Source organism: Telmatherina bonti (assembly GCF_933228915.1).
Source record: "Telmatherina bonti genome assembly, chromosome: 5".
NCBI classification, from domain to species: domain Eukaryota; kingdom Metazoa; phylum Chordata; class Actinopteri; order Atheriniformes; family Telmatherinidae; genus Telmatherina; species Telmatherina bonti.
In genome coordinates this window covers 27,771,387-27,789,372 of record NC_136623.1, presented here as the reverse complement: position 1 = coordinate 27,789,372, position 17,986 = coordinate 27,771,387, and the positions used below count along the sequence as shown (strand labels likewise).

Genomic DNA, 17,986 nt, shown 5'->3' with positions numbered 1-17,986 from the left:
TCCATGTGCCTTTGTCTTTTTTTTTTTTTTTTTTGAGAGTTTGGATTTGTTTTTGCCAGACTACTTGTGATTATTCTAACTGATGCTTCCCAGTCTGGTGATTTGGGACTCTTTGATTCTACAACAACTAAATAAAAATAAAATGGAACAAATGGCTAGCTTATTGGGGAATGCTTTCATTTAATTACCTTGGTGTAATTTGATGTCAGTTCTGACATTTTTTTATGTTTTTATGTTTTTATGCAACTTTTGTCCTGAATTTTATTCAGAAAAATTGGATTTATTTTATCGCACATGAAGAAGAGATATTTTTAAGCTCCAAGATTGTCAGAACAGAACATAACAGGCTGCTGTATGTTAGACTGATACGATTCATATATATGTCCTTTTAATAAGTAGCAGCTGTCAAATTATGGTCATGTCAGCCCTCAATACTTATCGCAGAATGTTATTAGAAATACTATGAAATACCATTATAAATACTATGCTTGTTGAAATACAGAGTGAAAAGTTATATGATAGCACATTGGTTTGTCTTATGTCTGAAGTCCAGTTCCTCCATGACAACAACCTATTCAATCCATATCAGTATGGCTTTTGGCAGGGCCACTCTACTGAACTGCTTTCCCGTTACTGATTCACCATGGCTGGTCTGATATTCAGGAAAATCCTCAGTCTTTATGCAGCTGGACCTGTATGCTGCATGGCTGAAGGATCACAATTTTCAGTTAAATCTGGCCAAGACCAAGCTAATTGTCCGTCCAGTCAACCCTTCCTTACCTACGCAAATAAGTGTGTAGTTAATTTCTATCACACTTGTGCTTACGTCTTCTATCAGGAATCGTGGTGTCATGGTAGACAACCAGCTGACCTTTAAGGTTCATGTTGCCTCAGTTATCCATGCATAGTAATTTGTTCTCCACAATATCAGGAAAACCAGACCGTACCTGACAGAACACACTGCAGGACTCTTGGTTCAGGCTCTAGTCATTTCATGCATTGACTACTGCAACTCCTTACAGGCAAACCTGCCTGCATGCTCAGTTAAACCTCTGCAGATGATTCAGAATGTAGCAGCAAGTCTAGCTTTCAACCAGCACAAAAGATCGTATGTCACTCCGCTGCTAATTGCGCTTCTAGTTCCAGTGTGCATTAAATTCAAAGCTCTGCTTTAGGTTTACAAAACAGTGCCCTGAACAGCTCCTGTCTACCTTCACCCCTTAATCCAGAGCTACACTCCTTCTCAACAATTACACTCTACCAGAAAAAGACGCCTCGTGCTCCCACTACAGCGGGGCCCAAAAGTCAGTCGCAAGACTCTTTCCTTTGTTGCTCCCCGGTGGTGGAAGAATCTTCCGAACTCTGTCTGATCCGCAAAATCCTTTTCAACTTTTAAGATTAAACCAAAGACTCAGCTGTTCAAGTAGCACTTAGCTTAACTCTTAAAAAAAAAATTTGTCCAGCTAAGTGTTGAATAAGCTGCATGCATTTACAAGCATGACGATATTGTGTGATAAAACTGTTTTTGTAATTAAACAAAGAGACTATTGTAGGAAGGAGAAGGGAACAAAAAAAAGGACTACATCTAACCTCTAGCACAACACATCAGTGCCTGTGTCTAACTGGACTCACAGCAGTCTGACTACCACTTAGTTATGATGCCTCGTCCTGTTTGATTTCTTGGTTGTGGTGTTCTCACTCTCATAGGTAAGTCACTTTAGAGAAAAGCGTCTACTAAATGGCTTTAGAATACAACACAATGGTAGACGTGCTATATGTACAGATATGCTTTGACTAATAACTCAAACACACCATGTTATCAGTATTGGCCAATCCTCCCTCAATTCATGATTAATGGTCTTAATTTCTGATTGGGCACCCTCGATATTAGTCATGTTGGTTTGCAGTTTTCATGCCTTGGGGGATTGAAGGTCACACGTACAATGGTTACCCTATTAGGGCTTTACATATCTTTTTACAATGTATTGGACCTTAGATGTTCATTGACTTTATGTCTTTGCAGTTTTTCATTGAGAAATTTGATTTGAACTGACTGACCGAAAATTCTCCAGTTCCATTTGACGCAAAAAGTTCTCAACCATAATACATTCAGTGGTTGTTCTTTTTATACCCAACCATGACACCTTCACATGTCACTAAATAGTGTCCATTGTAAAATCCATCACAGCAGTGTGTTTTGAATTGTCAGTTAAAAAGTTTTCTTTCTTTGCCAGGCTCATTACTTTTTATGTTCATAGCTTTAATTTCTGGATCTGATGTTATAAATGGAAAGAAAGATCAGAGGTTGAAAAATTTCCACCTCTTTTCGTTGGACTTTTGTCTGCTAAAGTTCAAATCAATGAGCAAATGACCAGTTTTTGATTTATTGCATTTAAAACAAATCCAAAACTTTTCTGAGTTTGCACCTAAGTGTCTTCTGTATGACGGAGTATTAGGGCCACAATGAGAAAAAAAACCCAATAGTGTCGGATTATTATTTTTGACTCTGCTTTACTAGAGAATAAAGTCGAAATAACAAGAATAAAGTCGAAATGACAAGAATAAAGTAGAAATACAGTTTCGAGATTTAAGTCAAACTGTCGAGAATAAAGTCGAAATGAGAATAAAGTAAAAAAATAAAATTAAAAAAAAGACAGAGTGACCGCATGCCGTGTAGGCTACAACGTGTGTGCATGCAACTTCTTGATGTTAAAGTGAGTAGGTTACACACAAGGCATTGTGTTTTAAAGCTGTTCAAATTCATATTGAAAACTCGACTTTAATATTAGTATTTCGGCTTTGTTCTCGTCATTTCGACTTTATTCTTGAAACCGTATTCCGACTTTATTCTCGTCATTTCGACTTCATTCTCGTAATTTCAACTTTACTCTTGAAACTGTTTCACCTTTATTCTGGTCATTTCGACTTTATTCTCTAGTGAAGCAGAGGAAAAAATAATAATCCGACACTATTTTTTTTTCATTGTGGCCCTAATACTCCGTCGTACTTTTGGTGTCAATCTTTGGATCTTATTTTGGAGGGGTACCAGTGATATTGGATTGTATTCAAAGCTTTCATTGAAAACACCTACTATACAACAGCCAACCATCACTGACATAGTATGCACATACTCAAACTGACAAAGAACACAATCGTTATTAACACACATACACATTTACTTTGTCTTTCTCTAACTGATGCGGATGGATCATTTATTTATGCATCTATGCATACAAACTGTCAGACATGTTGGTTTTAATTACATAGAGGGAAGTTAGGTGATGTTGCAGTGCCACTGTAAGACTTTCATCAGCCACGGCTCTCTGCGGCGTTCCCTGGCTTAATGCAGAAAGCAGTGTGACTGCCTAGTTTCAGGAGGAAATTGGAGATTGGTCCTGTCTGTTAGGAATGCTTCTGGTGATGCGTTCCCAGGAGATGATTCCCTCCAGCACTGTTTTCCTCCTCAAATCAGCTCAGGCCTCCAGCCCTTTTTCATCCTTACTTTCCCCAATTATCACAGCTGGATATCTGTTTTGCTTTCCTTCACCTTCTTCATCTCAAATTAAAAAATCTGGTTTGTTTTCTTTCTTGGGACCATGTTAAGCCATCTTTTATCTACTTATGACTTTTTGTTTTTACAGCTGTTGAAATTTATCCTGCTTTCACTCACTCCTACTTTCTGTTTCCAAGCAGCATTACTTTTAGTCATCTCTGGTGTTTTTTTGTGTGTGTGTATGTTTGCATATGCATAAATGCATGCTTGCACACTAGCATCTGTGCGCTTGTGGTGTTTAAGCCCTTTCTGACCTCTCTTCCGAGGTCATCCAAGCTCCTTCGGCAAAGAGCTAAATGACTGTGAAATGCTAATGCAGCTAATTAAAGAGGCAAAAAGCAAGGAGGGAGGGGATTTGAATAAAAATGGAGGGCTGAACGGGGTCAAAAGGAGTGCAAAGGCAAAACTGAAGTCAGCCCAAGGAGAGAAGAAGGGTACGAATCAATTACAAAGCTGCTAGTCTCTCAACTTTAGTACAGCTGGTTTTTAGGGTCTAAAGCCAGTCTAATATTATTGTAAACATATGTTCTACAGACCAAGCTGCTGTGGCTTGAATCTTGTTGTCTATTTTATTAAGATAAAACAGTCACTATGTCATTTTTTTTCTCATTTTTCTAAGACACCTCTTCTCTTCTTTGCACACTGGCTATTTTCTCTGCTAAAGTCGCAAAGGTCAGCACTAAATCATTCTCTAATTTTTCATGGCAAACTCCTGACAGAGTGCCCAAATCACAGCAGAGGTTAAATTCAATCCTGTAGTAATGTTCTCTTTGCAATTACATGTTTAGTGCGTTGTTTAAACGGCTGTGCTGGAGTCCCCATTGACAGTTTGCTGCTCAGGGCTAATAGCCTCCATCAATAACCTTGGATCTGTCCTCTGCCTACTACTTCTCTCTCTCAATACGCATCAGTCTAATGAAAAATACAATAAACACAATCAGAGAACCGTATTGAATAACCCTGCTGCTTTTCCTCATTTGTATTCATCAGTGACAGTAATACAGTATCTCTAATGTAAGTCATATATTAACTTCATTGCCAAAAAGATGGATCTATAGCTCTATATTATCAGTAAAGGTATTTTTTTTCTATTGTCAATACATTTACAAGCACGTTTAGGTTTTACTCTGGTTCATGTGTGTTTTACCCTACCTTTATCTTTCACTGTGTCTGTAGCTTTTCTTTTGCTGTTAATAAATTGTAGTTCTGTGGTACTATTGAAGGACTGTAATACTTTACAGTAGTACTGTAAATCTTCCTGTTGGTCCAAATGAAGTAGTGCACATTCATGAGTCACCATGATCCTTCTGTCTGCCTCCTGCAGTTATTCAACCAAGTGTTTCAACCATGTGAAATTAAAGATACTGAATGTCTGAATGCATGATTTAAAAAATTAATTAAATTTAATGCTTTAACAAACCTCAAGCCATCTTCAGTTTTTATTATTTAAAGTATTCCATGTAGAAATTAGATGGATATCAGGTGACTTTGCCATCCACTGCAGAATATTTACTTTTTAAGCCTTTGAAACACATTTATTCACTTCATCAACATATCACAGTTCTCCACCTCTCTTGTTAAGTGCAATCAGTGTTGCTTGGCTGTGTGAGCAGACAGTAGGATGATTACCTCTGTGTTTGGTCACATAATCAATGACTCATTGACAGCTCTCCATGTCAATTCCATCATACTGCCTCCATGTGTTTTACTTATGATTTTTATTGCTTTGGATCAAAAGTTGTTCCGAGTTTCTGCATACATTTCTGTCATACTGGTTCAGTTTGGTTTTCAAGAATCCTGTTTAATAACTGGTCTTGCTTTTTATATGTATATTTTTATTCTTTATCTAACTTAAAAACATTATCCACATTATTTATTTAATTTAATTTTATCATAAATGTTCATATGAGATAATTCATGGGAATAATTCTTAAGAAGTGCAGGTTGATGGTTTAGAACAGCGATTCCCAATCTGGGGTCTGGGAACCGACAAAGGGGTCCCCCAGAAAGTAGAGAGGGTCCTGAGGGCTTTGAGTATTCACTATGAGGGCACTATGAGGGCTTTGAGTATTCATTGTGGACACAGAAATTTTTAAAAGCATTCTTCATATTATGCATTGAAATGATCCATTTGTCAGAGTTTTTCTTCACTCTACGATTGCTTTTCCAGTGTCGAGATGGAATGTTGTGGGTTTTAACAGAGAAGTTTATTTTTATGTAAGGACTTTTTTCAAGTCTTTGACATTGAATCTTTCATTTAAAAAAAATTTGTATTTTTGCAGCTTTTCTGTAAGAGTGAAATGAATGGAAAAAAAAAAGTTTAAAGTCATTTTAAAACCATGGTTGTGATTTTATTGTTGTATTTTATTGAATTGAACAGCATAAGACTTTTTTCAACTCTGACTCTTAACACTTGGCAAAAGTGAAATGTTCTTTGGAGGGTTGGGAAGAAGGGTCGCAGAGGTATGATGAAGAACATCCTCTATTCCTTTTTTTTTTTCCTGCAAAAATCTTCTGTCTTCCAGCTGTAGATGTTCCTTTTCACTTTTGAAGCAGTATGATTCCTTCTCTCATGGTCTGTTGTTCATACTTCTACTTTGATCATTTGTTTTTCCATTTTAGTTCTTTGAGACATTTTTAGCCACACCTTTTTTTGTCCCTTGTCTTCTTCTGTTTTTTTTCTTTTCATCCTCATTTACCTTCTTTCCTTCTGTCAAGTTATTTTCCATGTTCCCAGTTTTTGTCTTTCATTTTCAAGTTCTTCAACCATTCCTTCTCGTGAAGCATTTGCTTTCACTGAGTCGACTTTCATTTTACCTTCTGCAGCCTTCTTTCTCCTCACCCAAAGCTTTTTTCTTAAGCTTTCTATGAATCTCTTTTCTGCCTCCATTTTTTTTTTATCTGCCCTTAGAACTCACTGAAGTCTGATGTATGTACTTTTTCTGAACAAGTGTCTTCTTAAGTCTTCTTAAGACTTGCTTCTATCAGCAGCTCAGCATGCTGGTCTCATGTTTGTAGACTTTTTCTTATATGAATGCTTTATAGGAGTGAAAAGAAGTCAAAACAGATTAAATTATAAAAAAGACAAAGAGTGACAGCAAACCCCCCAGAATTATTTCAGATACATGGCAATAATAAGTCACCATCTGAGATTAGAATCAAAAGGAAATGCAGCTTGGCCTTGGGAGACACAAAATATAAATATAAATTGAGTAAGGGATCTGAAAAAGGAATGTGGGACTGCCTAAGCTGATAAACCTATCTTTTCTCCATTTATATGGCTATGGCACATATTTGATACTACAACTGTCATGTTTCTTTGTTCAGAGTAATCTATCATTTTCTCTTAGTCATACAGATAATGTATTAGTCTTTTCTTAACAAAATCTGACATTCAATGGTCATCCAGATTTCTATCAGCAAGCTGTGGATGCCCATGAGTTCAGCTGTTTAAATTCCTTTTCTTACTGTCAGGCTAATCCTGACATCAAGAAATGGTCAAATAATGCCCTGGACCGGTGGGCATGTCATCAGACATTATGGTTTTCCAACAGTCACGTTGTTTGTTCGGTCCTTTTCAGTATAACATTACCATGAGGTCTTCTGTGCTAAAGTCATAAAGGTGTGGTTAATGTCCAAATATTTCTTGATTTATCAATAGATGCATGGTAAAGTCAGCCATACTTGGCAATACCTTAAACACATATTGCTAAACTATTGGTATGGTTTTCTATTAATGAGGTGCATAAATGGAAACATTAAAATCATCTGTTATTGAAAGGTTCAAGTGAAATGGAAGTCACGATTAAGTAAGCTGAGCTACTTGGATCAATGCACCTGAAAGTGCAGTCATGAACGACAGCTTAACCTGCTTCTGGTTAGTAAAACTCATCTTTCTCGCTGCATAGTGATTATCCAAGTTTTATTTTGAAGAGTTGAAAGAAATGATTGTAGCTCTGTTCTTTCAGCACATACTTACTATTCAGAACACCCATTAGAGCAAAAAGCCGAAACACAATCCAACAGGAAACTGGACTGTCTGAGTGAGACAGTCCAGGCATCTTTCAGGCAGCTGGAAATCAGACTGGTCTGTCATGCGCTGACTAAATCTAGGGGTTTGCAGTTTAGGTCCAAAGCTGGTTCTGACTGGACAAATATGTGAAACAGTGAAATAACACAACACTGACATCTCAGAGAGCCATTTCACCCTTGAACTGAGATGTGTTCTTTTGTTACAGGAGATTTCTGAGCCCAGCTATCATCTCAGTATACTGCATTTTGTATTGCATCTCAATTATATCGTAAAGAGTAAAATCAAGAAATAAATTATGTAACATTCTGTCAGTATTATTTTGATGTACCTTTTTTTTTTTTTTTTTTTTTTTAAGTAAAAAGTAAATAAATATCTCCACTAATTAAGAAAACAATATGTAGCACGTAGCTTTACATACTCATGTATGTGTTAGAGATAGACTGAGAGGGGCTTGTCTTTCTCTCTGCCCCTCTTTTTCCTCTCTTTGCCTCCCCTCCCTTGCTCCATTATTCAGTAAACAGACACTTTGGGATCGATCGGGCACAGCAACACGGCCTGGCGGATGAAACATGTCCTCTCTAGGTACACAATGATAAATAAAGCTCTGCGAGCCACAGCATTCTACCGCTGCAGGGTTGAGGGGGTGAAATGAAAAAAGAAAAAGAGAGCTGGAGCAAAATCACAAGGGCAAACAGAGGTTTAGGCAGAGAAGTAAACATAGTATAAAATGCAGATGTCACAAATGTAGCCTTCTTTATATGTGTAGGTGGGAATGTTAAGGGTGATATTGAAACATTTCATCCACTCACACATTAAGGTGATAAATCATTATCATGCATGGCAGCGGAGCAGACTTCTTTATAAAATGATGCATACTTGAATGCAGTGTCAAGTTTCATTTGAAGACATCTTAGATGGTTTAGCACAGAGTCAAGCTGCAATATTCATTGTTTCCATGACAGCTTTGATAATGTCTGATCCGTTTTGTCCACGATGGCATGAAGTGCACAGCTAAAAACGAAAACAAGCCTAATTTCACCTCTGCTTGTGGCAACATGTGGAGTCACCTCTTCACCAACAATACAGCTTTTCAATGCAAAGTCCTCTTTTAGCACACTCTTAGTTCAGTTTTGCTTCACTTATCCAAAACTTGTTTCATAGATGATAAAAATCGTTTTATGTTTGCCTTTTCAGGTTCTACTCTTCGCCGTACAGCATCTCCACCAATCGGATGATTGCTCAGACATCAATCACACCCTTCATTGCTGCCTCTCCGGTCTCCACATATCAGGTGGGTGGATTCTCTCAAGAGCATGATGGATTTGACTAAGCCTTAAGGACATGTCAAGGAAAACAGTAATCAATTACTTGTTATACTGTTACTCAGCCCAGTTGTGTCAGCTGAGGGTTAAACGACTGCAAATAAGACATTTTTGTTTCATGAGTTTAGAAATTAACTTAGCCATGGTGTCTGCACAGAGATCCCAATTCCCTCTGCTAGTAGCTTTGTGATTCTACACTATTTGATAGTCCAAACCATCCATCCATCCATTCATCCATCCATTCATCCATCCATCCATCCATCCATCCATCCATCCATCTGGTTTCTTAACCGCCAAGTCAAATTCAGAGTTGCAGGAAGCTGGAGCCTATCCTAGCAATCATTGGGCGAGAGGCAGGGTACACGCTGGACAGGTTTCCGGTCCATCATAAAAAACCCACACATCTTTGTTGTTGAAGTACTGACCCATACAGAATCATACAAGTCCAGAACTGTTTGGGTTACCAAAGTTTTATCTAAATTGAATGGCACAGTCAGTCCAATAGAGTTGAAACACTTATTTTAAACATTTTTGGAAAGTTAAGGAATTGTATTTGTTTGTAAACATTGCAGATGCCAACATTCAGAAATCAATATACTAGAATTTCTCATATATACATAATGACTAGAATGACCAGATTTCTCTGTTTCACCCAAATTCCAACTAAGCTTTAAAACCGGGACTACTTTAATCCAGACATTTACAGTTAGTACAGGCTTACATTTAATGCTGTCAAAAAGAAACCCAAAGAAGTGAGAGCTAATTAAGATTGGAGGAATGAACCAACAGTAATCTTACATGGGATGGGGACATGTAAAATATTGTTTGATATTTTGAAATTGATCCTATCCACGTCTGCTCTGGGTTTGAAGTTTTTAATGGCTATGAAATGACTTCAATCAAATTATTTTTGGCTGTTTCCTTAAAGTATTCCCAGGATATATAGAACAAACCCCAAGATAGGCCTAAATGCAGAAATTTGGTTGTAGGCTCCATTTATTCATTATAATTCAGGTTTTTGTTGAGCACTGATAAGACAGGCTTATGTTGCCACAGTCCTTCCATTGATCTTTCTTCATTTAGGCACAAATGCTCCTTTAATCACTTTCTTCCCATGTGTCTCTTTTCTCCGTACACAGAAACCATACTCAGTCATGTTAACTCTAGCTGGATGTGAAGGTGTGCTTCTTTGAAAGCTTGACTCAATTCTTGATCCTCAGTTTGAGAAACACAGATTTTACACGGACCCCAGCTTTTCCCTCACAGACTTTGAATAACATGAGAGTGTAAATGAGAGAGACTAATGCAAAGACACACCTTCAGCAGTGCAAAATTCACAGTCATATCCTGCTTTCTGAAGAAAACACAAGCAGCAGTCTCCTTATCTTGCATCAGTTTAAACTCTCCATAGATACAAATACTGCAAATACACACATATACACCAGAATACGGTATACCTATACACAGTGTACGTTATCCTACATGTGGCAAAGTGGCCTTCAGGGACTTATTTCTTATGTTGGGGTTGGGTATTAGGAAGTGGGACAAGATGAAAGTAGCGATATGTGGCCAAGACATGCTTTGATGATGTAACCCTCAGTGTGATGCAGTAACTGTTCCACTGTCTGGCTCTTTGTAACCTCTCATAATTACAACATAACATGTTGTATAGTGGACCCTCCATTGCTGCTGCGATATTCCTCAAGACACACTGCCGCAGGGACTGAGGCTCTGAAAAGACCCAGTAAAGACTTGAACTAATGATTAATTTACTTTCTTCCCTTCTTTGGTTTTCTCATTTTCACTCCCTTCCTGTCATTCTGTATTCCAATTGTTCCTCTTTGTGTTTTCTCTTCCTCAATTTTGTACCCGCTTATAACAATCTTCTTTTGATCTTCCCTGTCATCTCATCTCTTCCTGACCTCCCTCCTGCATCTTCCTACTCATGCCCATCCCCTCCTTTATTAATTACTTTTTTTTGTGTGTGTCCTTCATTTTGTCCTACTCTTCATCCTTCCTCTTTCTATTTCCTTCATAATTTCTGATCTACTTGTCGTCATCACCTCCGGCCTTCTCTTCTCTTTTCTTCTCTTCTCTTCTCTTCTCTTCTCTTCTCTTCTCTTCTCTTCTCTTCTCTTCTCTTCTCTTCATCATTTCTGCATAGGTCCAGAGTACCTCTTGGATGCCTCATCAACAGTATGTTATGCAACCTACAGTAAGTCTTTGAAGATGCCTTTCTTTCGTCTTTTGCGTCATGTGTTAGCATGTCCCAGTGGAGTCGTTTTCTGCATTCTTCGGTCCCTTCACTGATGCTTTTTTAATATCTCATCTTTACTGAGCATGATTATGAACCCATCTTGGTCTCATATACTCGATAGCCTATAATGATCTTAAAACTTATTTTAAAAAAATTGTTTTTCTATTTTTTTTTCCAGCTTAATCACTGATTTTAATCTCAGAAATAGAACTTATCTCAAAAAGAATAAAATACACACTAATGTTTCATTTTGAATGGGATAAATTGGTCTTTAAATTTTCCTCTTTTTCAAATCATTCTTCAATGATTCAAGAATGAAATTATTATTAATGACGATAAACTATCACAATGAATTGCGAAATCTTTATCTCATTCTCAGCAGAATCAGAGTCTAAATCACCTCCTTAAAGCAGCTGAAATGGCTCGAATGATGGAATCTATTAGAAAAGATTGCTCTCTGCTGGATTGAAATGAAACTGCAAAATAATTGGACATAATACCCATTATACTTAGCATGTGTACAAGCTTTGCAGTTTTAAATCAAGCTCTGATATTTAATTAAATTCATATTTGAAATTATTAATAAGATTGATAAAGATGTACTGAAAATCTCAGTGCTATAATATATGTAGCTACAATAAAATCTAATGTAGTGCTTGAAGCGTCTATGCTTGGATGGAGATCTCCATTTGTGTTAGATTAAAGGGGATGAACTTTCTTAGCTCTAACTGTTCAAGCAAAATTACATAATCTCATATGCTCCTCTTACACAAACACTTGCATATTACTATGAAACAGAAATATGTATCAAAACACACACACACATGCTGTATATTCACATGTAAACTAACATATTAACTTTTAAGAGTAGGTTTACAGTCATTAAGTGCTGTAAAGCTACACTAACCTGCCTGTTCGCTCTTCTGTTTTCATTGTGTTAAACAACATAACTGTTGTTATAAGCACTGACTGAGCCCACACAGGCTCTGCATTGAGCATAATCCAAAACCTGGCATTATGTTACTACCTCAAGCACCCCTTATAAAATGTCTGTGCTTTCAGCCAATCACAGGCCAGAGTCCAGCAATAAATTAGAAAAAAGGAGCGTGTCACAGAACTGTCTTAGTTGAATAGGTGAGCAGACTATCAATCCATTGCCTGAACCTACTGATTTTAATGCTGAATTGTGCAGGACTGAGGTCTATCCTAGCTGCTATCAGGTGAGACAGAGGGTCCACCCTGGATAGGTCATCAGTCCATCACAGGGCAACACAAAGAGACAACCTCTCACCCTAACATTCAGAAACACTAATGAGACTAACAAGCATAATTTTTGACTGGTAGAACATGAAAGTTATGACAGAATTTGTTCGGGAAAAAAAAAAAAAAAAAAAGCATCCAAACCCAGAGAGAACAGACATGAGGGCAATTATTACCAGGTTCAGAGAGAGACTCTGTTTGGTGGAGGAAGTGAACAAGGGAACTAACTAGGTTGAAAGACGCCCCAAGCGATGACATAATCACCACTAGTTCACACTTCCATCGCCTCTCCTTGAGTTTAACACCTAAAGACTTGAAGTGCACATCTGCTTTGAAAGAGTCCCAATATTGTCAGTAAGTAAATAAGTTGAGGATAAGTGCAGAACACAGTAAGAATTAAAGTGATCATGAACTAAGTCAGTCTAAGAATACATCTGCCATGACATCTCAACATGACACGGTCCTCCCACAGGGTTTTTGCATAAAAAAGAAATGTACACTTTAAAATGCTTGCCATGTGGTCAGGGAGAATTTTATTATTATTATGATCATTTTAATTGTTTATTGCTATTGACAGTTTTTACCAGAGAACTTAAAATGACACTTTACTTAAACTATCATCTGTAGCTGTTACTGATGAGAGAGGCAGCACAGATGTGGCCTAGCAGTTTCTATACAGAGGAAGTCTGACAAACACTGTTTTACACAGTAATAAAACATGTTCGATGCTGTCCTCTCTTCTGATCTGTCTTCCTCTGTGTGTCTATCTGGCAAATCCTAAACACATTCACTTGTCATGTCTGATTAAAATTAAGTCCATGAGAAAGGATAATGCCCATCTGTAAATGTGTTTTCAAACAAATGTCCCATCTAATTATTTGGCAAGCAGCTTGATATGACAGGCTAAGACTCGAGAGAAGACATGGAAAGATAGAAAGAGAAAACAAACAAATGGGGGGGAAGAAATTCTGCGGGTATGACAGAGGGAGGACAGAGGAGAGAATCAGGCACAGGGACAGCATTGGAAAGAAGGGATTACAAAGAATAAATCAAGAACAAAGAGAAGGAAGCAACTGCTGCAAAAGTATGTCTGGGATGTGCGGTTTGCTCCCCAGCCTTGTCTATGCATAGTCAAAATCCCTGTTAGACAACAAAGGCGAAGGCTAGTCATTGTATTTCCTGGATACAGAGGAGCTTGGCAAATTAAAGCTGCATCAGGGAGGGAGACTGAGAAAAACACAGCAGCTTAATTCTGTTCCTATGGCAGCTGAGGCTTCCTCACGGCTGCGCTGCAGTTAATAATTGCTAACTTTGATTGATGATGTGTGCTTCTTGACACATTTAGGTTGACACATTTGTGAACATCTTTGACACTTGATAAACAGTCCCTCATACAGTTTTCATAAGACTTTCACGCACTTGTGGGCCCAAAGCTGGAAGCTTATTGACTGCATCCCTTACAAATGAGCATAAATGCATCACTACATAATAAATTCATTACTCTAATCAAAGGTTAGAACTAGAAAAATTAAAAGAAAATGAGTATTGTTCCTTTTTAATGGCTTAGGCATAAGCTTCAAGTACACACTCTGAGATTAAGTTAGAGGTACAAGCATTAAACACACCTACATACACTTAAAGAGCGCCTAAAGGAGGACCTGTTTCTGAGCCTTGATTCAATGCCCAGATTACTTGAACTGCCTGTCTTTACATCTTAATTAGTAAGAGGATGTCTTTGTGCATAATTACTCACAAATCCCCTTACAGGAAATGAATGCATTACCCTACCCGTGCATGGCAAAACAGCAAGAAAGGAGGCTTATTGAAGCTGTAATAAAACATCCAAAGAATTAGGATTTCAGCTCTTCCTGAGTTGAATTGTTACGTTAAACCTTTTAAGGGGACAAAGGGTTGGGGATGATGAATATGTCAGAGAAAGTACAGTTTTCTTTGTACCTAAGCCTTCAAATGATGCTCAATAATGTCTTTCTTTCTCTGTTGTGCTGAGATCATGTGTGGACACAGCCACTAGTCATGTATGCCTCCAGGTGCATGTGCACACTGAAACCAGACAATGTTTTTTTGCTATATGTAGGTCTGTAAAAAGCCAAAAACACGCAGGCAGAGAGGGTGTGTTTTCAGCATAGAAAATGCCATTTTAAAGGAATAATGCAAACATCTGCACTTCAAAGAAAACCACTTGAGAGAGTACACATAATGCAGGTCTTCCGCATGTTCGTATGCAGGGAAATCTGCAGAAAAGCTGTAGTTAGTGGTTTTCTTGATACATTATTATCCGTAATACTGCTTATTTGATGCTGCACAGTGCCTGCAGCATTAAGCTGATAACATTTGAATAGTCTGAGCCACTCTGCTTTAGTTCTTTAAAAGAAAAAACATATTAAGAAAGACTGGATGTGGTGAAAGAGAGACAAATGTGTGACCCAGATCAAAGTTGAAGCAGATTTTTTAAATATATTTAATCTTACCTCAGGAACAACATCTGATGCAAGTGAAACATTAAGAAATGCACATGTCTTGCAATGCATAATTGCAATCATCGAGCTCAAACTAATGCATAACGTCCACATACGGACACCTGCAGAGATAGCCCGTTTAACGCATGTACCGGCTACAAATCATAGCAAGTGGTTAGTCATTATAGGGTTCCTTTTTCTTTCTCCTTGCATGGATACCTGCTGTGAGACTGAATGAAGAAGGAGAGGATGAGAAGTCATTAAAAGAGAAAATGCATTAAAGAGATGGATGAAAAGCTCAGATTTCAGTTTTGGGGGGTTTTTTTTCACCCAGCTGGTAGATTTACCTGACTGGGCCAAAGCTTTGAAGGGCTGCGTGGCTACATCTGTTGATGGATCTGTTATTTTCTTTTTGTGTATTTTTCTGCATGTGTCATTCATTTGAGAAGCTGAGGACAGGGTCTGCAAAGCATTTTCAGTTACCATGTTGCTCTTCAACAGATTTCCCAACAAGGACAGCAATCAATGGGAAGAGCATTGCAGCAATTTGCAGCTCCAACAGTCTTTGCCTGTGTCTGCCTGTGAAGCTGACAGTCATAAGGTTCTTTACTAAAAGATCCTCATACTTGGGTTCTTCTAAAAAAAAATTTAAAAAAAAAAAAAAAAACTGTAAATGCTTTTGAAAAGAAACTCCTCAAATAGCCAAAACTGTCAGAGGTGTGTATTGTGTGTGTTAGAGCAGTTGTCAATGCTAAACTTTAATAACCTGTATTTTTAAACCAAGCCTCAACTTGCATCAGTAGAGGTGTTGACTGCTCCTTGGAGCAGCTTTGGCACATATCCACTGATGCTGTCTGTGCTCACGGAAAGTGTGGTTAAACAACTATCACAAATGAACAGCGTTTTTCCTCTGCAGGGATGTTGTCAGGCATGTCAACACACACTGTAAGGAATCTCCTATTAAATCTTTACAGAGCTGTTGGTGTTGTAGCAGAGCCGTACTGGAAAAGTACAGCTCAAAGCATCAAGGTGTTAGAGAGCATCAAAGCCCTTTACACAGGTTTACAGGAAAAGCATCGCTGCTCCGTTCACAAGCGTGTTGTCTCAACCCTGCCTGGCGAGCCAGCTTGCTTTTCCAAGCACGAAAGTTGAAACGTTTGTAGTCACATCTAGTGTCTTTCTGTCCACAAGTCGGCAAAAAAAAAAAAAAAGAAAAAAAATGTTACAAAAAAATGCCATGGTGTACACTAATGAGATATGACTTGGCCTGTGCTGTCAGGGAGGGATTGTTACCTCTGAAAACCAAAGCTAGTTGTTGATTTTTTTTGTCTGTTTTCTGTCTTACTGTTGAAATTAGTTAATCTTTTCTTCACTACGGCTTGTAATATTTGAGATATGCAACGGATGCCAGTTTTACACATTTCAAATCTCAGCAACAAAAGATAAATTATTTCTCTAAATGTCATCCACAACCCTGATTGGCTTTCCAATCTTGTTCCATTCAACTCAACATTTACATGCAAAATTATTTCCACTTCAGTCTTCCTTCCTATGTTCATGTCATATCTCCCATCATAGTTAGCATTCTCTGCAATATTTTGATATTTTTAGCCATTTTTTCCCTTTGTTTTTGGTGTTTGTCGCTGTTCACATGCAAGAATATGACTGGTTATGCTTCCTCGCTCCTGTTTTAGGGTGCTGTGATCACCCCAGCCGCGGCCATTGAGCCCAGTTTGTCTCTTCATCCCTCCAGTGTAATGGCTCCTCTCACCCAGCAGATGAACCACCTCTCTCTGGGCCCCACGGGCGCCGTACGTCTCTCCTTTAGAACGTTTCCAGATGCCCAAATGCATGTTTATCTTTTTTCTTGTACTGTTTATGATTAAGTGACCCATAATACATGTTTATGATGTTTCCAAAATATGTGTCCACATAGTAGAGTGAGGGAACAGCCTTCAGTTTTGCCAAAAAAAAAAGATATTTACTCTGAAGTGTCAAGTAATGTTAAGTTATATTTTTCACATTTGCTTTTTAATATTTAAGAACTGGGGTGGCCGATGAAGTGGTGACATCACACTTCTAGTAGGAAGTATTTTTAATTGAAAGACTTTTAAGGACATATTGCTTGTGGCAGTGTTTCATCTCAGTCTTTGCTCCTCCTAATGTCTCTGCAGTACATGTCTGCTGCAGCGGCTGCTCCTATGCAAGGAACCTACATTCCCCAGTACACTGCAGTGCCTGCATCTGCCATCACAGTGGATGTAAGGATGAAATTTGTTTAATGGCTAAAATTAATACCCTGAATTAAACAGGGTATTAATTCACTCTAAGCAGTTAACATTGTAATGTCAATTTTTGTCTTTCGTAAATTGTATTTTAGCTTTATGTGGAGTAAAATGTTTATGCTTCTCTCTTATAAAATTTGCAAAGTTACATTTAGTCCCTCTACACCTTTTATTATAAAATTTAATGTCAATTTTTCTCTCTTTGACTGTGTTCACGGTCAGGGTGTGGTGACTGATCCATCTCCACAGACCACTGCCCCCTCCTCACAAGATGCCAGTGGGCAGCAGCCTTTATCAGTGGAGAGTACAGGAGATCATGCCACAGCCTACTCCTACCAGCAGACTAAGTGAGTGTCATAAGAACATTAACTTTATGTCATTTATTTATTTATTTACTTACTTATTTATTTATTTATTTATTTATTTATTTATTTATTTACTTATTTGTTTATTTATGTGTTTTTGTTTAATTATTTAGTGGAGATTTGCATGTATTTAAAACAGATTTTTTTTTTTGTTTATATTTTGTAGTTTAAGCTATTTCTGTTAAATACAGACTTGTAGCTTTAATTTGAGAGTAGCAACATCTAAACAGTAAAAGTTTACACCCTTTTTTTTATTTCAATGTTCGAAAAATCATGCTGAAGTAATAAAAAAAATTACCTGTTCCTTAGTGTGTCTTAGAATGACATAAATACCTACCTTGGGATGAAAAGAACATGACAAATTATACTTTAATGTTATTTATTTAACAAAAGTTAAGGTTGAATGAATATGCAGACAGGGGATAAAAAAAATC

The 17,986-nt window shown here is 37.6% G+C and overlaps 1 protein-coding gene across 2 annotated transcripts in view; it reads left to right on the top strand.

Annotated features, from left to right (window-relative positions):
- Positions 1-17,986, top strand: part of LOC306756526 (RNA-binding motif, single-stranded-interacting protein 3-like) — a 143,580-nt gene that overhangs the window by 121,914 nt on the left and 3,680 nt on the right. Inside the window, exons 9-13 of one of the 2 annotated variants that reach the window (XM_079241282.1) lie at positions 8,781-8,877; positions 11,073-11,123; positions 16,597-16,713; positions 17,077-17,163; positions 17,410-17,534. In XM_079241282.1, coding sequence (XP_079097408.1) covers positions 8,781-8,877; positions 11,073-11,123; positions 16,597-16,713; positions 17,077-17,163; positions 17,410-17,534 — 477 coding nt within the window. Of the gene's footprint in view, positions 1-8,780; positions 8,878-11,072; positions 11,124-16,596; positions 16,714-17,076; positions 17,164-17,409; positions 17,765-17,986 lie in introns of those variants that run through there. The other variant, XM_079241281.1, reaches the window with a different exon arrangement.